This window comes from Mobula hypostoma, chromosome 3 (genome assembly GCF_963921235.1).
Source record: "Mobula hypostoma chromosome 3, sMobHyp1.1, whole genome shotgun sequence".
Lineage (NCBI taxonomy): Eukaryota > Metazoa > Chordata > Chondrichthyes > Myliobatiformes > Myliobatidae > Mobula > Mobula hypostoma.
The window spans coordinates 154,122,334-154,144,931 of record NC_086099.1 but is presented as its reverse complement, the minus strand read 5'-3'; the positions used below and the strand labels follow the sequence as shown (position 1 = coordinate 154,144,931).

General features: G+C 41.0%; 1 protein-coding gene and 1 long non-coding RNA gene across 5 annotated transcripts in view; one reads left to right on the top strand and one right to left on the bottom strand.

Annotated features, from left to right (window-relative positions):
- The window catches only part of mocos (molybdenum cofactor sulfurase), a 139,292-nt gene that overhangs the window by 84,178 nt on the left and 32,516 nt on the right, over positions 1-22,598 (top strand). For all 3 annotated transcript variants that reach the window (XM_063043925.1, XM_063043924.1, XM_063043926.1), the window contains exon 9: positions 16,681-16,843. In XM_063043925.1, coding sequence (XP_062899995.1) covers positions 16,681-16,843 — 163 coding nt within the window. The remainder of the gene's footprint in view (positions 1-16,680; positions 16,844-22,598) is intronic.
- LOC134344336 (uncharacterized) overlaps positions 19,449-22,598 on the bottom strand; it is a 59,558-nt gene continuing 56,408 nt past the window's right edge. For both annotated transcript variants that reach the window (XR_010017418.1, XR_010017419.1), the window contains exon 3: positions 19,449-22,333. This is a non-coding gene — a long non-coding RNA (uncharacterized LOC134344336). The remainder of the gene's footprint in view (positions 22,334-22,598) is intronic.

The window sequence follows — 22,598 nt, the reverse complement described above, 5'->3', positions numbered from 1 at the left end:
GACCAAATACTGGTGAGTCAGTATCCTGGCAAAAACTACACCGTGAACACAAAAGAACACTCCCAGTAACTCTGCAAAAAGGTTATTGTAAACCACAGGTCAGGAGATGCATGCAAGAACATCTCCAAGTCACTGACTGTCCCTTGGAGTACAAGTAACTTAATCATTAAGTGGAAAGAATAGGCACAGCTGTAAATCTGACTAGGGCAGGCTGTCTTCAAAAACTGAGTGACTGTGCAAGAAGGGGAGTAGTGAAGGAGGCTACCAAGAGACCTATAACAACTCTGGAGCTTCAGTGGCTGAGATGGGAGAGGCTCTACATACAACAACTGTTGCCTGGGTGCTTCACCAGTCGCAGCTTTATGGGAAAGTGGCACAGAGAAAGACACTGTTGAAAAAGCTGAGATGAAATATCAGCTACAGTTTGCCAGAAATATGTGGGAGACTCTGAAGTCAGCTGGAAGAGGTCCTCTGGTCTGATGAAATTGAGCTTCTTGACCATCAGACTAAACACTGTTTGGCATAAACCAAACACAGCACATCACCAAAAGTACGCCATCCCTATCATGAAGCATGGTGGTGGCTGCATCATGCTGTGTGGGTGCCTCACTGCAGCAGGCCCTGGAAGGCTTGTGAAGGTAGAGGGTAAAATGAGTGCAGCAAAATACAGAGGAAAACCTGATACAGTCTGCAAGAGAACTGTGACTTGGGAGAAGATTTGTTTTCCAGCAAGACAATGACCCCAAGCATAAAGCCAAAGTTGCACAGGAATGGCTTTAAAAACAACAAAGTTTTTAATATCCTGGAGTGGCCAAGTCAGAGTCCAGACCTCAATCCAATTGAGAATTTGTGGCTGGACTTGAAAGGGGCTGTTCACTCATGATCCCCATGCAATCTGATAGAGCTTGGACAGTTTTGTAAAGAAGGATGGGGAAAAATTATAGTGTCCAGATGTGCAAAGCTGATAGAGACCTATCCACACAGACTCAAGGATATAATTGCTGCCAAAGGCCCATCTACTAAATACTAACTTGAAAAAGTTGAGTAATTATGCAATCAATTATTTTGTGTTTTATGTTTGTAATTAATTTACATCACTTTGTAGAGATCTGTTTTCACTTTGACACGAAAGAGTCTTTTTAGATTATGAAGACACGCAGTCCTCTTTTATTGTCATTTAGAAATGCATGTATTAAGAAATGATACAATACTTCCTCCGGTGTGATATCACAAAACACAGGACAGACCAAGACTGAAAAAACTAACAAAACCTCATAATTATAACATATAGTTACAACAGTGCAACAATACCATAACTTGATGAAGAACAGTGTCAAAAAAAGCCAAATTAAATCTACTGTGATTCAGTGTTGTGAAATAGTAAAACACGAAAACTTCCAAGGAGAGTGAATACTCTTTATAGGCACTGTATAATTTTGGACCACAGGATTACAAAGCCGAATAATGTAATGTTGATCATTTCAAATGTTTCTTCCATTGTGCTACCCTTCAGAAACATTGCTGATTGCAATTTTGTTTGTTGGTTCGTCTTGCTTTGCCACATAATACCACAGGTTCTAGTGTGGTGTGAAATAGTTCAATCCGTTTAGTCTACTATGGTGAAACACAAGTGGTGTCGCTGGTAGAGTTGCTGCTGAATCCCTTCAGCCATTCTGGTTCAATACTGCCCTCAATGTATGTCCCAAAGATATGTGCAAGTTGATAGGTTAATTGGCCTCTAAATTGGGAGTGAATGGGAGAAGATGGTGAGATTATGAGGGGAATACACTGTACTATAGGAAACAATTATAAACAAGTATGTGATCCTACCTATCTTTTTCCTGAACAACTTTATCAGTCCTTTCACCTCTTGATTATCTCAGTTTGTGATAATTCACGATACATTTTAAATGTTAGCAAACACATCCATTGTTTCATAGAATAGTTGCAGCACAAAGCCAGCTATTGAGTCTGTTGAGGGCCATTGGGCTCAGATGATGACTTGCATGGCATTATATGTAGCAGATGTAATGAAAAAAGTTTCTGATGGACACCCAGATTTGAACTGGATGCTCTGCATTTTCTCAGTTAAGGTCTCTTACCTATTTTTGAGCACGGCTCTAGATCCAAATCCACCAGTGTTATACAGTACATGTTAAATAAATTAATGTCAGGATATTCAGTATACTTCACCATATTACAGAATGTCTAAAAGGCATGTCAAAAGGAAAAGGACAAATATATTAATTGAAGGTCAAAAATACTGCAGATGTTGCAAATCTGAAATAAAAATGGAAAAATGTTGGAAACACTGAAAAAGAGATATTGTCATTAAGTACAGGCATTTCCAGTGACTGGCAGTAATTGTTCTATATGTTGATAGTGGTCTGAACCATAGAGTCTTTCTCATCACCTGTTGGATGTGGTACAAGCTGCTGTATCTCCTCTGATTGCATAGCTCTCCTCTGCCCTTAGGTAGAACTGTGGTAACAAGCTGATCAGAGGTTACAGGCCAGCCGGTATGCTTGTACGACTGAAGAGGGATGAAAGCTCATCAGCTCTCCCAACATTCAAAAAGTGATGAGAGAGACTGCAGGACATGGACTCTCTATCAGCGTGTATAGAAGGTGGTTCCAGCACCTAGCCAAGGAGCAGCTGTGTTGTGCTGCGTGCCATACTGCTCACCCAACCCATTCAGCGCCAGCTCTCACAGGCTGTTTCTGCATGCCCATCTGTGGGTCAATGCTGAGCAAGGGCTGGCTGAGAACAGGAATTTGTGTTCGGTTCACAGCACACTGACCCTTGGAGCAGCAGTCTGTACCAGGACAGCAGCACAGTTTGAATGGACATCTTCCTTAAAGTTCAGGGAGCAGATATGGTGAGTCTTTGGCTTAGAGCAGCAAGAATATGATCATCAACTGTGCTCTGCATGGCAGTGCAAAGTGTGGTACTGGTTTGTGTAATGCCCTGGGTAAGATTTTTAATGCTATGCTGTGAGATTTTTATTTTAGCAGTTTTCTGTAAAGCCGTGTGTCTGGCTTGTAAAAGTGTTTTGGCTTTGACTAAAGACAAGGAGACATGTTGACCAAAGTAAGAATGTTGTGTCAGCCAGTCAGAACTGTCTGGGTACAAGTGCTTTGTGTGATGTAGGATTCCAAGAAGGGAAGCTCTACCTGTGGTTGATGATAGGGTTTCAGTGCTGTGAGTAAAGTGATACATCCAGCTGCTACAGAAATAATCCCAATATTTATGTGCACATTTAGACTGATTTAACTGTAATGGACCCTTTTATCTTTCTCTTCTTTTCCTGTTAACTAACAAAGTTGAAAAATTGGTAATTATGCTTTCTTTATAGTTTTACGCTGATGTATGAATTTTCATTTCTTTGGTGACTGATAATTTTGTGTGATCAATAATTACACAGCATTCACTAAAATCAATGTTCCTTAATTGGAACATCCCAACTTTCCTGATTGGCTGAACCCCAAATCATACCGACTCTAGGTGTATATTGTTTATTGAAGGTGGCCTTCTCACTGCTGAGTCACATGGTTGTTAGCAGTGTTCACTAATGAGCCAAGTTTTGTATACAAACCCCAGTGAAAGGGTTACATTTGTGGGGGCTTGCCTTGGTTTCAGATGCTGTGTGAATGCTGTTTAAGGATTGATTAAGTGGTTTATTTGTGTGTTTAAGCAGTGTTTAAACTAGTGTTTGTGGAAAGTAGGGTGCATTGTAATTAAGGTACTTTATTATGGATGCCGCAGGGATTAAGGTTTGGTGCAATTCAAAGAGGATATCCATATGCAATGCTTATGTTCTGAGCAGGGTGGATATTAGAATTTCCAATGAACTGCTACTTCAAGTGCTGAGTTCGATAAGAGTATTAAGGAAAATAATGCTGATTGAGTGGCATTTTGATCAATCAGCTGGTAAGGATGTCGTGTTAGTCCAGGCTACCAGTGACGTGACTGAAGTTGCATTGTCCAATAAGATAGGGGAACCTGGAGAGGTGAGGCTATGGGCAACTCACTCTTTTAGATAAGGGGTGAATGTAGCTGAGGGTGAAGATTATAAAGACAAATTGTATATAGCTAAGGATGAAGACGCTAAAGACAAGTTGTTCTCGTTTCTGTGGAATCAGGGAGAGGAGTTGTCTGATCTGAAAGGTCTAATGACCCCTTCAGCAGTTGATTTAAATTCTACGCTGGTTTCGAATAAATCCAAAGTGTACCCGCAGAAAGCCAAAGTTATCATAGGCCAAGAGTGTTCTCTGGGGTCAAGCCCACTCCTGATGGGGAAGAAGAATCTGAGGCTTGGGCTGAACAGGCATCTCAGTATCTGGATGAGTGGCAGTGCTCAGATAATATGAGAAAACAGAGACTGGTAGAGAGTTGAAAAGGTCCAGATGCTGAGATTGTGAGGTCCTTAAGGGCGGAAAACCCGTCGATCACGTCTGTGAATTACGTGCAAACATTACAAAATGTTTTTGACATGACAGGCAGCCCAGATGATCTTGTGATGAAGTTCAGGCACACGTTCCAGGAGGAAGGAGAGAAGCTGTCTGCCTACCTTTTCAGGTTGGAGGAACAGCTACATTGCTTGTAAAGGGACCATTCATCTAGTTGAGATATATCAATTAAGGATGGAACAAGTTGTGAAGGGCGCACTGTCACGCGACATGATTGCTTTGTGCATTCGAATGTCTCATAAAACACGTTTCCCTCCCTCATTTGTTGAGCTGCTCAGAGAAATAAAAGAGGAGGAAAATGTGGTAGAGCGGGAGGCCTCCACTAGTCAGTTGAAATCCTCAGTAGTAGCCTCTGATGCCAAGCAAGTGGGGATTTTGCAAGATCAAGTGAAAAACTTGCAAGCCGAGGTATCTTGGTTGATGTCAACCAGCGCTGCCACTAAGCGTAACAAGTCTAATAGGAAACCTGACCCATCTGTAGGATATGCAAAGCAGAGGGACGCTGCTGAAAGAGGTCTTTTGACGAGGGAAGCGACTGGTATTTTCTGTTACAACTGTGGAGAGGATGGACACTTCAAGTGGGAGTGGGAAAGACAGGAAAAACTTAAGAAAGTAACCCAGCTTAAACAAAAAAGGTAGTCGGGAAACTTTGGAGGGATCCAGTGAGGGATAATACTAAAGTGCAAAACCCTCTTATTGAAGGTTTAGTAGGACCAAGCTCAGATGTATCCTTATGGATTGAGGGTATTTATGTTTGAGCTATACTTGAAACGGATTCTCAAGTTACTTAACTTTACAGAAACTTTTACAACTGAGCAACACACACAAAATGCTGGAGGAACTCAGCAGGCCAGGCAGCATCTAGGAAAAGAGTACAGTTGACATTTCAGGCTGAAACCCTTCAGCAGGACTGGAGAAAGAAAGCTGAGAAGTCAATTTAAAAGGTGGGGGGGCAAGAGAGAGAGAAACACAAGGTGATAAGTGAAATCTGAAGGGGGAGGGGATGAAATAAAGAGCTGGGAGGTAAATTAGTAAAAGAGATAAAAGGCCATGGAAGAAAGAAATGGGGGGGGGGGAGCACCAGGGGGAGGCGATGGGCAGGCAAGGAGATAACATGAGAGAAGGATAAGGGGATGGGAAATGGTGAAGGAGAGGGATGTTGGGGGGCATTACTGGAAGTTCGAGAAATCAATGTTCATGCCATCAGATTGGAGGCTACCCAATGGAATATAGGTGCTGTTCCTCCAACCCAAGTGTGGCCTCATCACGACAGTGGAGGAAACCAGGGATAGATATATGGGAATGGGAAGTGGAGTTAAAATGGGTGGCCACTGGGAGATCCTGCTTTTTCAGGCGGAAGGCAAAGTGGTCTCCAAATCTACATCGGGTCTCACCGATACACAGGAGGCCACATCGGGAGCACTGGACACAGTATATGACCCCAACAGACTCACAGGTGAAGTGTCGCCTCACCTGGAAAGACTGTTTAGGGCCCTGAATGGTAGTGAGGGAGGAGGTGTAGGGGCAGGTGTAGCATTTGTTCTGCTTGCAAGGATATGCTTGGTGGTGGGATCCCGTTGGAGATGGTGGAAGTTTCAGAGAATTATGTGCTGGACGCCGAGGCTGGTGGGGTGATGGGTGAGGACAAGAGATTCCTGGTAGGGTGGTGGGAGGATGAGGTAACAGCAGAGATGCGTGAAATGGCAGACAAGCAGTTGAGGGCAGCATTGATGGTGGAGGAAGGGAAGTCACTTTCTTTGAAAAAGGAGGACATCTCCTTCATTCTGAAATGAAAAGCCTCATCCTGAGAGCAGATGTGGAATTGAGAGAAGGGAATGGGGTTTTTACATGAACTTTGAGCCTGGGATTGGATCAGGTGTAAACTTAATTGAACTGGATAGGGTTCCTGTTTCTGAATTATACGAACAGCATTGAATTTTATTCAATCCAATTTGGTGTTAGCTTTATCAGAGCATTATTGTTATTGACTTTTTTGAGTTCTCTAACTCACCTTGATGATTTATTCTCCTCTCCATTCAATCAAACTGACAGTGTTAATTCAGTGGCTGAACACAATTTGAATATCAGTTGAGTGGTAACTCCACTACAAACATTTCAATCATCTACTGAATAGACCAACTGGACTGAATTTCTGTGGGGTCTCTACCAAACAAAATCTATGAATGGAATGTCCATCAGAATTTGGAGAGATAGTATCAACAGGAATTGAGAGATGGTACTATAACCATATAACAATTACAGCACGGAAACAGGCCATCTCGGCCCTTCTAGTCCGTGCCGAACTCCTACTCTCACCTAGTCCCACCGACCTGCGCTCGGACTGTAACCCTGCATTCCCTTCCTGTCCATATAGCTATCCAATTTAACTTTAAACGACAACATCGAACCTGCCTCAACCACTTCTGCTGGAAGCTCGTTCTACACAGCCACCACTCTCTGAGTAAAGAAGTTCCCCCTCATGTTACCCCTAAACTTTTGTCCTTTAACTGTCAACTCCTGTCCTCTTGTTTGAATCTCCCCCACTCTCAATGGAAAAAGCCTATCCACGTCAACTCTGTCTATCCCCATCATAATTTTAAACACCTCTATCAAGTCCCCCCTCAACCTTCTACGCTCCAAAGAATAAAGACCTAACTTGTTCAACCTTTCTCTGTAACTTAGGAGATGAAACCCAGGCAACATTTTAGTAAACCTCCTCTGTACGCTCTCAATTTTATTGACATCTTTCCTATAATTCGGTATACAAATTTAATTCCTGCCTCGATCAACAAGTGGATGGGTCAAATTCCCACAGAAGTATCTCCATATAAAGAACCAAGTCCTTGAAAAATAAGATTTCGTTCAAATTAGATGTGATTTCTGTTCTTTCTTATTTTCTCTGAAATATGTGCTGGTGATTTGACTTTGTGAATCAGAGGATGTGTGAAGCTCTTTCGCATATATTTTGATCTGACACTTTCAATTTGGACACTTATCTAAAAAGCTCATTTTGAAATATTTGCTTTGAAGTTGTTTCTGAAATGCAACAGGCATAAAATAATTCCATTTAAAAACAGTATAGAAGTCAGTGAGCATAAAAAGTTAGCATGGAAGTCTCAAATAGATTCATCTGAATGTCCAGAATAACTACTGCTGTCTGGAAAGAAATGTGGAAGACAATGACACATGTTTGCTGCTTAATTACTTAGTGCCACAGAAGTGAGTACATTTCAAAATATCTCAAACTGGCGGTTCACAGCTTCACATATCAGGGTGAAATCCTTTAATACTTTAATACCTTACCATAATTAATGATTTACAACTTTCAGTACTTTGACTTAGGAATAAAGCAGTTAGTTGAAAAGTTTATGGCAGCCAACTTTTAATGAATTATTTATGATTAAGTTATGTCTATATTCGTGATGGACATTTGTTTTTAACCATAAGCAATTTTTCTCAGTTACGAAGTGAAGGATATCTTCCTTGGTTTGCTATTATATTACCAAACTATCTGCAAGTACTGTTGGAACTTACTGCATTAGCGCTGTATTTCCAAAGCGGTTATAAGTCAGTAAAAGCTCCTTTCAACTGACTTGGTGTACAGAAATAGCACATTTTATGTTAGTCAAGATCACCTGCTCAGCTCCTCACACTCAGGCAAACTTAATTGCAAGCCGGTGAAAAAATCACCTGGAACACCAGGATGACCTGCAGAATACTGAAACAACTTGATTTTACATGTTTTATGTGCTTAAGTGTTGTAATCAACAAGAATGGAGTGGCAGACTTTAATCAGGCTAACATGAAGGACTCTCTGCCTAACTACTGACAACACATCAGCTGCAACGCTGGAGATTCAACTCACTTGACTACTGCATTACTACCATCAAGAACCACACTATTCCATCCCTCGCCTTCAGTTTGGTAAATTTGTCCACCTGACTGCTGCTTCTGCCTATTAACAGACGGATGCTGAAGAGCGTGGCACTGGTAGAGAGGACACCAAAGAGCTGGACAAAAGAAGCAGAGGAGAGAATTTGGGATTGTTTCAGGTCGGTGGACTGAACCACCATCAAGGATTTGTCAGTAGACGTAACTGAATATACAACAGTCATCACCAACTTTTTAAGGACATGTATGGACAAGTGTGTATCTACAATTACACTCTTGAGTCTTCCTCAGCCAGAAGCCCAGAATAAACAGGAAACTTATAATCTGTTGAGGGCTAGTTCTGAGGCAATTTGCACTGATGATTCAGAGTCTTATAAGAAATCTAGATTTGACCTCCAGAAGACTATTGCGAGTGCACAGAGGCAGCTTTGGACTAAGCTGGAATCACAATTGAATGGTCAACAGTAATAGCAGAGCTTGCGTGATATAACTTCCTGCAAAGAGAGATCAGATGCATTATTGGCATGACTCATCACTCATGGATGAGTTCAATGCCTGTTATGCATGCTTTGATAGGGAGTGACGACGATTAAGTTCATTCTCTGAGGCAAGCCTCTGGACACACTTCAAAATGGTGAATCCTTGAAAGAGGTCTGGTCCAAATGGTATACCTGGCTGAAGACTAAAGATCTATGTGGACCAATGGCCAGAGTATTTACGGAATATTCAACCTCTTGCGTGTGTTGTCTAATGCTCCCACTTGCTTCAAAAAGCCTCAATTGTACCAGTGCAGAAGAAGAGTATGGTGATCTTCCTCAATGACTACCTCAAGGTATTGTATACATTGACCATAATGAAATACTTCGAGGTTGGTTATGGCATGAATCAGTTTCTGACTCAGAAATGACCTGGATCCACTCCAATTTGCCTATTACCAAAAGGTCAGAAGCAGATCTCTCTGACTTGTCACTCTGTTCTGGAACACGGAAACTCGTACGTCAGACTGTTGTTGTATATTCATTGACTGCAGCTTGGCTTTCAACACAATCATCCCATCCAAACTCATCATCATGTCTCAAGACTTGGGCTTCTGTACCTGCCTCTGCAGTTGGCTCAAGTTCCTCATCAGCAGACTTCAATCCTTGCTGATCTCACTACAAGTGCACCTTAAGACTACGTGCTTAGTCCCCTGCTCTACTCCCTGCAGACACATGACTGTGTGGCTACTAACTGCAGCTCGAAAGCCATCTTCAAATTTGCTGATGACACTACTGTTGTTGGACGAATCACAGGTAACGACGAGTCAGCTTACCAGAATGAGAGAGGACACCTCGTTGAGTGGTGTCCTAAAAGATCCTCTCTCATTCAATGACAGCAAAACTAAAGAGTTGATGGTTGACTTCAGGAAGGGGAAGGAGGGTGAACTTGCTGCAGTCTACATTGGGGATTCAGCAGTGGAGAGAGTCAGCAACTTTAAATTCCTGAGGCCAGAAACAGCGCAATGATAGAAAAAGCATGCTAATGTCTTAGGAGGTTAAGGAGGCTTGGTTTGTCACTGAACGCTCTTAACAAACTTCTACAGACATCCCATTGAAAGTATTCTGATTGGTTGCATCTTGGTTTGGTACGACAATTCAAATGCACAGGAACACAAGAAACTGCAGAGAGTGGTGGACCCTGCCCAATGCGTCACAGACTCTCCTCACTGTTGAGGAAGTGCCACCTCAAGAAGACTTCATCTGATACTCACTATCCGGGCCATACCATCTTTTTGCAGCTATTATTGTGCAGAAGGTACAGAAGCCAGAAGTCCCACACCATCAGATTTAAGAACAGCTACTTCCCTTCAACCATGCAGTTCTTGAAGCGACCGGCAAAGCGCTAATCAATACAGTTCAGCAACACAATGATCACTTTGATCATTTTGCAATCAAGTAGTCTTTTGTTTTAATTGCATTCCTTGTAAAAATTGCAAATAATTTATGCTTAATTTGCTTTTTTTTGTGAATGCTGCTTTTTAAATGATATGTGCCTGTGATGCTGCAGCAAGTAAGGTTTTCATTGTACTTGTGCAGATGACTATAAACTCAACTTAGAGCTCGACTTTCATCCTATGAGGATGTGGGTGGTCCCAAATTTTGTGAATTTGTTTAGAACATACATATAATAGTAAAACACAGGAACAGGCCTTTCGGCCCACTATGTTGTGCCAAACCAATTAAATTTGTAATTAAATGGCTAACTAGCTTCCTTTGCCTGCACAATATTAATATTCTTCCATTTTCCTCACATTCCTGTGTCTAAAAGTCTCTAATGTTACTGCCTCCTCCACCACCCCAAGCAGTGCATTCAGGCAGCCACTACTCTGTATTTAAAAAAGATGTTAAAAAAAATCTTACCTCCTCACTTGTCTTTTGAAATTAACTCCTCTCACCTTAAATGCATGCCCTCTGGTATTAGACATTTCACCCTTGGCAAAAGGTATTATCTGTCTGCTCTAGCTATGCCTCCCAAAATCTTTTAAATCTCCTATCAGACTCCCCTTGGCCTCCACAGGTCCAGAGAAAACGCAAGTTTGTCCAACCTCTCATTACGTCACATGCCTTCTAATCCAGGCAACATCCAGGTAAACCTCTTTTGCACCCTCTCTAGAGCCTCAACATCCTTCCTATAATGGGGAAACCAGAACTGTATGCAATATTCCCAATGCAGCCTAGTTAGAGTTTTATAAAGGTGCTACGTAACTTCCTGACTTTTGAACTCATTGCCTCAACTAATAAAGAAAAGCATGCCATATACTTTCATAACCACCCTACAAACCTGTGTAGCCACTTTAAGGGAGCTATGAACTTGGACCAAGATCCCCCGCTCATCAACACTGTTAAGGATCTTGTCGTTAGCAGTGTACTACCTCTTTGCATTTGACCTACCAAAGTGTAAAAATTCACATTTGACTCTCAACCCATATCTGCAACTGATCTACACCATAAGACAAGGGAGCAGAATTAGACCATTTGGCTCATCGAGTGCTCCACCATTCCATCATGGCTGATTTATTATCACTCTCAACTTCACCTCCTGTCGCCTTCTTGTAACCTTTGATGCCCTGATTAATCAAAAACCTGTCAACCTCTGCTTTAAACATACTCAATGACTTGCCCTCCACAGCCATTCATAGGAAGTAATTCCATAGATTCACCACCCTCTGACTAAAGAAGTTTCTCCTCGTCTGTGTTCTGAATGGACATCACTCTATTCAGAGACGGTGCCCTCTGGTCTTAGACTCATCTGCTATCGGAAATATCCTCTCCACATCCATTCTATCTAGGCCTTTCAATATTTGATACATGTCAATGAGATTTCTCTGTTCTTCTCAACTCCAGTGAGTATCTATATCCCTTTGTTTTCTTTGCCAGTCTTCCATGCTATCTACAACACTAGCAATGTTCGTATTATTTGCAAAGTTACTAACCCACTCACCTACATTTCCATCCAGGTCATGTATATACATCACAAACAGCAGAGGTCCCAGTACAGATCTCTGTGGAACACCACTAATCACAGACCTCCAGCTAGAATTAAGTCCCTTTGACCACTACCCTCTGTCTTCTATGGACAGTGTCTGAGTCCAAATGGCTAATTCACCATGGATCCTATGCACCTTGATCTTCTGGATGAGCCTCCAATGAGGGACCTTGTCAAACGCCTTACTAAAATCCTTGTAAATAACATCCACAGCTCTACCTTTATCAATCATCCTTACCCACATAGGCATGCTGGCTGTCCCTAATTAGGCCAGTGCTTTCTATATGCTCATAAATCCAATCCCTAAGAATTCTCTCCAGTAACTTGCCTACTATGACATGAGACTAACCAGTCTCTAGTTTCCAGGATTATTCCTTGTTCCCTTCTTAAATAATGGAACAACATTAGCTGTTCACTGGTCTTCTAGGACCTTCCCTGTGGCTAGACAGGACACAAAGATATTGGTCAAGGCTCCAGCAATCTCATCTCTTCTTTCAATAACATATATCCCATCAGGCCCTGGGGACTTATCCACCTTAATGCTCTTTAAGAGACCCAACACTACTCCTCCTTTGCCTCAAAGTGCCCTAGCATGTTACTATGCTCAGCACTGATTTCTTTATCCTCCACATCCTTTTTCTCTTATAAGTACTGATGTGAAGTGTTCATTAAGGACCTCATCCACATCCTCCACATCCAAGCAAATGTTCCCCTCTTTATCCTTGGGTTATCCTCTTGCTGTTGATGTATGCATAGATTGCCTTTGGATTTTTTAAAATCATACTTGCCAAGGACTTTTCATGGCCCTCCTGACTTTCCTAATTCCCTTCTTGAGTTCTTTTCTCGCTTCTATATAATCCCCAGGGGCTCTGTTTGATTCCAGCTTCCTAAACTTTATATACTTTTCATACATCATGCAACAGCATTCAAGGTTCTCTTACTTTGCCATCCCTGTCCTTCCTTTTGGGTGTAACATACCCGCCCTGTACTCTGTGCAATTGATCTTTAAACACTTCTGAATGTCAAATGTGGACTTGACCAAAAACAGCTGTTGCTAATTAACTTTCTCTAGTTCCTACCTCATGCTCTTGCATTTTGCCTTGCTCCAAATTAATACACCCACAAGGTCCATACTTAGCTTTATCTATACTTGTATTTATGTGTGTTTTGTTCACCTTTGACTTCCTTGTAATTGTTCCTTGCATGTTAAAAAGAGAAAAATAATATATGGCACCAAAGAGACAACAAAATTATTCAATTATCAGAGAAAAGAAACTAATATGCTTTGTATCCTTTAGGGAAGGAAATATGCCATTCTTATTTAGTCTGGTTCATCTGTGATTGGCTCTGTAATGTTTCTCAAGTACCCCAGTAATGAACAAATTAGACAGCATTGACTATATCTTAAGAATTATTTTTTGAACAACAGCTGTTGGGGTCATTCCTCAGGAATTAAAAATTCATCTTCATCAGGTGCCATGCCCAGGTTGAGCTTTGACTGCCATGGCCCACACACTCCTGTTTCGGGTCAAGTGGATCAATTCATTGGTATTCATTTCCAGTTCTCTGGCTGCTGTCTCCATCATCATTTGTCTTTGCCTTCCTCTTGCTTTCTTCCCTTCAATCTTTCCCATAATTACCATGCATTCTAACTCCTCTTTCCTAATCACATGGCCAATGAAGTTAGGTTGCCATTTCATGATCTCATACATGATTTCACTTTTTGTGTTTGCTCTGTTCATGACATCCTCATTAGATATTTGTTTCGTCCATGATATTCTTTGCATCATCCTCAAAAACTACATCTCTGCTGCTTCAATTTGTTTCCTCATGTTACTAGATATTGTCCAACATTCTGAGCTATATAACATAACTGGATAAATGTATCATTTCAGTACTCTGAGGCGGTTTGTCATGCCTAGTTTAGTATTGGTCAGTATACTCTTCATTCTCGTAAAGGTGTCTTTTGCCATCCCTATTCTTCTTTTGATGTCCAAGTCGCACCTGCCATCTGATGTCACCCAGCTTCCTAAGTAGCAAAAGTTCTGTACTTGTTTTATGTCTCCCCCGTTTAGTCTCAGTCTGCAGATAGGATTCTCCTTCTTTTTGGTATCACCATACATTCTGTCTTTTTGCAATTGATAGACCCATTTTTGCACTTTCTTCAACAATTATATCAATTAAGTTTTGTAGTCCTTCCACCGTACTTGCAATTACAAACCCCATTTCCAGAAAAGTTGGGATATTTTCCAAAATGCAATAAAAACAAAAATCTGTGATATGTTAATACACGTGAATCTTTATTTAACTGACAAAAGTAAAAAGAAAAGATTTTCAATAGTTTTACTGACCAACCTAATTGTATTTTGTAAACATACACAAATTTAGAATTTGACGGCTGCAACACACTCAACAAAAGTTGGGACAGAGGCATGTTTACCATTGTGTTACATCACCTTTCCTTTTAATAACACTTTTTAATCGTTTTGGAACTGAGTATACTAATTCTAGTAGATTTGCAATTGGAAATTTTGTCCATTCGTGCTTGATATAAGACTTCAGCTGCTCAACAGTCCGTGGTCTCCATTGTCTGATTCTCCTCTTCATGATGCGCCATATATTTTCAATAGGAGACAGATCTGGACTGGCAGCAGGCCAGTCAAGCACACGCATTCTGTGTCTACAAAGCCACGCTGTTGCAGCCCGTGCAGAATGTGGTCTGGCATTGTCCTGCTAAAATGAGCATGGACGTCCTGGGAAGAGATGTCGCCTTGATGGCAACCTATGTCTAAAATCCTAATGTACGCCTCAGAGTCAATGGTACCTTCACATAGATGCAACTCACCCATGCCAATACACCCCTATACCATCACAGATGCTGGCTTTTGCACCTTTCGCTGATAACAATCTGGATGGTCGTTTTCATCTTTGGCACGGAGAACTCGACGCCCGTTTTTTCCAAAAACTAGCTGAAATGTGGACTTATCTGACCACAGCACAATACAGTCTTTATATAAGTCTATATAAGTCCACAGTCTTTCGGTCCATCTGAGATGAGCTCGGGCCCAGAGAACTCGCCGGCGTTTCTGCATAGAGTTGATGTATGGCTTCCTCCTTGCGTAATACAGTTTCAAGTTGCATTTCTGGATGCAGCAACAGGCAGTGTTGAGTGACAATAGTTTTCCGAAGTACTCCCGAGCCCAGGTGGCTATAATTGTCACAGTAGCATGAAGGTTTCTTAGGCAGTGCCGCCTGAGGGCTCGAAGATCACGTGCATTCAACAGTGGTTTCCGACCTTGCCCTTTACGCACTGAGATGTCTCTGAACTCTCTGAATCTTTTCACAATATTATGTACTGTAGATGTTGAAAGACCAAAACTCTCTGCAATCTTGAGTTGAGAAGTGTTCCTTTTGAACTGACTAACAAATCTCTCACGAATTTTGGCACAAAGGGGTGAGCCATGACCCATCCTTGCTTGCAAAGACTGAGCCTTTGATGAACACTACTTTTATACCCAGTCATGATACCTCACCGGCTACCAATTAGCCTGCTTAATGTGGAGTCTTCCAAACCAGTGTTACTTGAATATTCCGTGCACTTTTCAATCTTATTTTAACTCTGTCCCAACTTTTGTTAAGAGTGTTGCAGCCATCGAATTCTAAAGTTGGTCAATAAAACTATTGAAAATCTTTTCTTTGTACTTCTGTCAGTTAAATAAAGGTTCACGTGAATTAACATATCACAGATTTTTGTTTTTATTGCATTTTGGAAAAAATCCCAACTTTTCTGGAAATGAGGTTTGTAACACAGTGTCATCTGCATATCTGAAATTATTGATGTTTTCACCGCCAGCTTTGATTCCCAAGATAACTCTTATTTTTTGTAATATTGTTTCACTGTACACATTAAATCAATCGGGAGAAAACACAACCTTGTCTAATGCTTCTCTTGATTTTCGTAAACTGACTCATTTCTCCATCTATTCTTACAGCGGCAGTTTGTTCCCAGTACAGATTTCTGATCAGGCGGAGCTCTTTCCAATCTAGGTCTAGAGTTTTCTGTAATATTTCAAATAACTTATTGTGCTTAACTTTATCAAATGCTTTTGTGTAGTCTATGAAACAAACAAATCTTTTTGCACTTGAGTAGCTCGTTCTGATATTATCCTTAACATCAATATTATGTTTCTTGTACCTTTTTCTTTCAGAAAACCACATTGTTCTTTGCCTATTTCAGCTTGTATCTTACTTTTAGCTCTTGTCATCAAAATTCTCAGAAGTATCTTGGTGATATGACTCATTAAACTTATGGTCCTATGTAATTCATATTTACTGCTCCAGGTTTGTTAGGAAGAGTGATAAATACTGATTTTTTTCATCTCTTCTGGTATTATTCCAGTCTCATAAATGTCATTGATTAAATCAGTAAGTTTTTCAATTCTGTAATCTTCAAGGATGATATTTGTTCTATTACTAATTCATCAGGACTTGCTGCCTTTCCTTTCTTCATCTTATTTATTGCATTACGAACTTCAGATTTTAAAATACTTGGACCTTCAATGTTCTTCTTAAATTCTGGTTTTTCGCCTCGATCGTTTTCAAACAATTCCCGAATATACTTAGTCCATCTCTTCATAATCTCATCTTTTTCCATGATAATTAAATAGTATTCCATTTTATACTGTGTAAATAAATCATATATAATTGATGCTGCTTCCCTGACTTCATGCAGTTCTAACAGCACGTAACATCCAACCATGCTGCACCATTTTGGACCTTTTTGCTTGTTTTACAGGTTAAGAAGTGGCCTATTGGAAAACATGGGCTACTGTATGACCGTGTCTGGATGATTGCCAACCACAATGGTATCTGTCTTAATCAAAAGCAGGAACCCAGGCTTTGTTTGATTCATCCATTCCTGGACCTGGAACAAGGAATCATGACCATTAGTGCAGAAGGTTAGCAACGATAACATTTCTTGGAATTTTTAATCTTTATTGTTGTGAAAAGCCTGTTCAAATACTGGAAACTTTTTCTGTTTCCTTCAGATTTTTTCTTCAAATTAACTCATTTAAGTTGGTGTTTGTGGGGGGTGGGGGGAGAAGAGCATAATACTTTTTCCACTTAGGATTGTTACTGAATGAGGAACTTAGTCATTGGTGATATGAGATGGACCTTGCAAGGAATGTTAAGGAAAATCCCAAGAGGTTCTATAGCTATCTTAACAGTAAAAATGATGGCTGGGGAGAGAATAGGTCCTCTTAGGGTCATCAATGTCCTGAGCCACAAAAGCTGGATTCAGAATTGGCCCAGAGGTAAAAACCAGAGGATGGTGGTTGAAGATTGTTACTCAGCGTGGAAGCTAGTAAGAGGCTGATGGGGGATTAGCTTGATTTGTCAAGTACATTGAAACATACAGTGAATTGCATTGTTTTACATCAAATCAAATCAGTAATTGAATTGACTTTATTACTTACATCCTTCAGATACTTGAGGAGTAAAAATCTTTATGTTGCATCTCCATTCAAATGTGCAATGTGTTGGACAGCCCATAAGTGTCACCATGCTTCCGGCACCAACCTAGTATGCCCACAACTCACTAACCCTAACCATATGTATTTGGAATGAGGGAGGAAACTGGAGGACCTGGAGGAAAGCCATATATTCACAAGGAGAATGTGCAAACTTCTTATAGAGATGGGACTCGAACCCTGATGTAGCGCTGTAAAGTGATGCGCTAATGACTACGCTACCATGTCTCTTTGGTTGCAGGAGTCGGAGTTGAGACCCTTGTTGTTATTTATATAAATATTTTGAATGTTAATACAAAGACCTTTTTTCGTAAGTTTGTGGATGACTCAAAATTAGGAGACATTATTGATGGTGAAGGTTATTGTAGGTTGCAGGGGGATCTTGATCAGTTAGGGAAGTGGGCCAAGGAGTGGCCTGGGTGTTAAGTGATGCATTTTGGAAAGTGAACCCAGCATAGGACTTAGTTGGTCAGTAGGGAGTGTAATGGAACAGAGGGATTTAGGAATACAAGTGCATAGTTTATTGAAGTGACATCATAGGTAGACAGAATTTGAGATTAGGAATATTATGCTGCAATCCTACAAGTCATTGGTGAGGCTGCACTTGGAGTTCTATGTACAGGTTACGTCACACTGTTGTAGGAAAAATGTATTTAAACTGGAAAGAGGGCAAGAAAGATCTACAAGAATTTTGCCAGGACAAGAGGGAAAGGTTTCCTTGGAATATGGGAAATTGAGGGGTGACCTATTTCTCCAGGGTAGGACAGACCAATTTTTTCTTTCCTATACAGTTTTAATGTACATCTATAGTTAAAGCATCTTGACATTGCACACTTTAGTTTTATTAATCAGTTTCATTATGGACACAATTTTTGTTTTTTTTTCCTGAGTCCCACGGAAGGACCAGGATATATTATTGGTGTATGTGTTCGTAAAGGATTTGGACTACTTCTTTAAAAAAAAATACATCAAATTGTAACTGGGTGAGAATTTACAGCTGACTACAATTTTGCATTCAACAGATCATTCGCCATGATTTTTACCACCTTCAAGGACATTCCAATTGCAGAATCATCTTAACCTTGCCTCTTCTCTCAGCATTTCACAGGGATTATCCCCTTTGGGACTCTTCTGGTCCATTCTTCTGTTCCCACCAACCACTCCCTTCTAATGGCACTTCCCCTGCATTTGTCCTTTCCTCTTCATTTCCCATCTCCCAGGGACCCAGACAATTTTGTAATCCAGTGTACAGCATCCAGTGTCACAGTGTGGTTTCTGTACATTGGAGAAACCAAAGAGAGATTGAATGACTGTTTTGCAGAGCACCTGTGTTAATTCTGCAGGGGCAATCCTGAACTCTAGATTTACCTATCGTAGGTATCTCTCCTCCCCTATTCTCTCCGTAGTTTAACCAAGTTCTCGTTCTGAGTTCCAATGAAGGATCTTCAATCTGAAATGTTAATTCTGTTTCTCTTCACACAGATGCAGCTGACCTGCTGAGTATTTCCTGCATTTTCTGTTTTTATTTTAGATTTCTAGCATCTGCAGTTGCATTTTACTAAAGTGCATGGCCATGCATTTTCCAACATTGTTTTGCATTAGTAGAATGGGCAAGAAAGTAGAAAATGAAATACACTCTTGAAATATGCATGGTTATGCACTTTGTTAGAAGAAATAAATGAACAGACTATTTTCTAAATGGAGATAAAATCCAAAACTCTGAGATGCAAAGGGACTTGGAAGTCCTTGTGCAGAGCACCCTATAGGTTAACTTGCAGGTTGAGTTGGTGGTGAGGAAGGCAAATGCAATGTTAGCATTCATTTCAAGAGGGCTAGAATATCAGAGTAGGGATGTGATGCTGAGACTTTATAAGGCACTGGTGAGGCCTCACCTTGAGTATTAACAGATCCTCATCTAAGAAAAGATGTGCTGGCATTGGAGAGGGTTCAGAGGGGATTCACAAGGATGATTCCAAGAATGAAGGGGTTATCATATGAGGAATGTTTGTCTCTGGGCCTGTACTCACTGGTATTTAGAAGGATGAAAGGGGATCTGTTTGAAACCTTTTGAATGTTGAAAGGCCTAGACAGAGTAGATGTGGAAAGGATGTTTCCCATGGTGGCGGAGTCTAGGACAAGAGGGCACAGCCTCACGATAGAGGGGCATCCATTTAAAACAGATGCAGAGAAATTGAATGGCAGGGCAGACTCGATGGCCAAATGGCCTAATTCTGCTCCTATGTCTTATGGTCTTATTTTTGTTTTCATTTACATATTTGTGAGTTGGCTCCTAGTCCTTTTGATGTCACTTTCACATTAGCCAGATTGATACTTCAGGAAGAAAGGTTTATGAAGCTGTCCAGAGAGATAAATGGGGTCTGGTTATTGTCATTCTGTTGGCCACTGGACTTATGCCCTAAATGCTCACCTGTTCTAGTATTTGTTGGTATTCTAGAGATTATGGGAAAGGGATATCTAACAGTAGCAAGTTGTCAATAGTAGCGTTCCACCAGCAGTGAGATTGACAACACTGTTCGGTACAGAAACCTGTTTTAGTTTGATGCTTTGCTTTCAGCATAATTATTCCAATATAGCAATCCTTTTTAAATATTCATACTCTGTTGTTGGCTTGTCTGTATCGCTTATTTAGAGAGAAATGTTTATTTCAATTTATTTCTTTCCTTGTCTTTTTTTTTTGAACACACGTCTTGCCACTTTACTGTCTTTTATTCTTACCCAAGTGGTTTTGTTCTGTTTATTTTCCTGAATGCATAGTTTTTATTCTCTGACGGAGTCTGCACTTAAACTGCCACTGCCTGTTCGCCTGTTCTTTTCAGATTCTGTCTGATGTTTCCAATGTCTTTTAACCTTGCACGTTTTCAGCATCTATGGCATTTTACAATTTTCCCCACCAAAATAAAACTGACGGGCATAGGTTGGGAGAGAAATGCATTTCCTTGCAAAGTAACGATTCTGTGATCTGTTAAAAATTATGTGTTCCAAAGTAATTTACTTCCTCGAACCACTGAACAAAGCACTCTTTCTTAGCCAACTTCTATTAAAAGCTGCAAAGAACAATGAGAACTTCCAGGGTTAGCAGCTGCTAATTACTCATTGTCAATCACCAGCAGAATAATTAGCAGCAGAGTACAGATATGTTTTTAAACAGAATTCCACTTTTGCATGAGCACACCAAACAAACAGCCAGGAGCAATGGGTGTGGAATGAATTACAGATACACAGCCAAAGTGTTGAAACTAAACGTCTCGCATGAGGTAAAAGTTAGATCTGCAGACAGCTATAATATTTCTACTGATACATTGGACAGTAAATCCATAGTTAAGCACACAGTCAAAACAAAAGTTTATTCAGGGTATTGTGAAGTATGGCAGAAAATACAGGAGATTAGGTAGTTTCTAAGATACAAAAACCATCCTGTCTGGCATCAACGTTCCACGGTCAAAATCACCTAGATCACATTTCTTTCCCATTCTGATGTTTGGTCCGAACAACAACTGAACCTTCAAAAGTTCAAAGGTACAATTTAATGTCAGAGAAATGTATACAATATACATTCTGAAATGCTTTTTCTTCGCAACCATCCACGAAAACAGAGGAGTGCCCCAAAGAATGAACAACAGTTAAATGTTAGAACACCAAAGTACCCCCCCCAGCTCCCCTCTTTTACGCGTAAGTGGCAGCGAGCAACGACTCCCCCCCCCCCACTGGCAAAAAAATGCATCAGCACCACCACCAAGCACAAGTGTGAGCAAAGCAATAGCAAAGACGCAGATATGCATTTACCCCAAAGACTTCACATTTCACCCAGTATTCGACATACCACAGGCTCTCTCTCTCTTTCTCTCTCTCCCTAATATGGGGAAAAAGAGGTGTCCCCCATCTCATGCCGGGAGGGGAGACATAATCAGCATGTAACTCCAGGTCAGGATCTTCAAAAGAATCCTGAAAGGGAAAAATAGAGATATTAAAGATGGAAATAGAGCTATTTCCATAGATGCAAGCAAAGGAGTCGCTGTTAGGCACCATTAACCCTCCTAAGCTCCGCCTTTTGACTATGTTTACAAACGAGAAAATTTGCAGATGCTGGATATCCAAGAAACACACAAAATGCTGAAGGAACTCGGCAAGCCAGGCAGGATCTAGGAAAACAGTACAAAACCCTTTAGCAGGACTATGTCTACATACTTTTATGTCTCAACAGGTACATTTAATGTCAGAGAAATGTATACAATATATATCCCGAAATTCTTTTTCTTCGCGAACATCTAGGAAAATAGAGGAGTGCCCCAAAGAATGAATGACATTTAAATATTAGAACCCCGAAGTCCCCTCCCCAGCTCCCCCCTCACCCACACATAAGCAGCAGCAAAGCAACACACCCCTTCCCCACCAGCAAAAAAGCTTCCACCGAGCACTCCAGCGTGCAGCGAAGCATCAATAAAGACACAGACTTGCAGTACCCCAAAGACTACTCATTCACCCGGTATTCGACAAACCACAGGCTCTCTCTCTCCCTAATAAGGGAAAAAGAGGTGTCCCTGTTTCACAGCGGGAAGGGAGACATAACCAAACAACTTTCCAATTTATGGTGTTAAAAGTCTGTTGTGTCACTTTTTCCGAGCTTTGTGCCCAAAGATCTTGGGTCTCCGGGCACACAGCCAGCAGCCAGCTCGCTGCTTTCGATCTTCCGTGTACTCCCACAACACACCAGGCAGCAGCACCGACCTTGAATCCGCCCACCTCCAGAGCCACAAAAATCCGGCATCCTGAAGGTGCGCTAATCTTCCAGGCTGCATCCTTGGCATATCGAACAGCGACCGATCATACAGCCCCGACAGTGGGTCCCATTTCCACAAAGTCAGTGTGTAACTCCAGTTCAGGGTCTTCAAAAGAACCCTGAAAAGGAATAAAAGAGATATTAAAGATATATAGAACTGTTTCCGAAGATGCAAGCAAAGGAGTCACTGTTAGACGCTATCATCCGAAGCTCTGCTTGTGTATTGTGTTGCTGTCACATGATTGGCTGATTAGATATTTGCTTTAATGAGCAGGTGTACCTAATAAAGTGGCCATTGTGTTTGATTCATTAAATTCAGATTTTTTCCAGGCATTGCAGTGACTCTCGTTGCCTCTCAACGCAACAATCTGTATCGAATTTGAA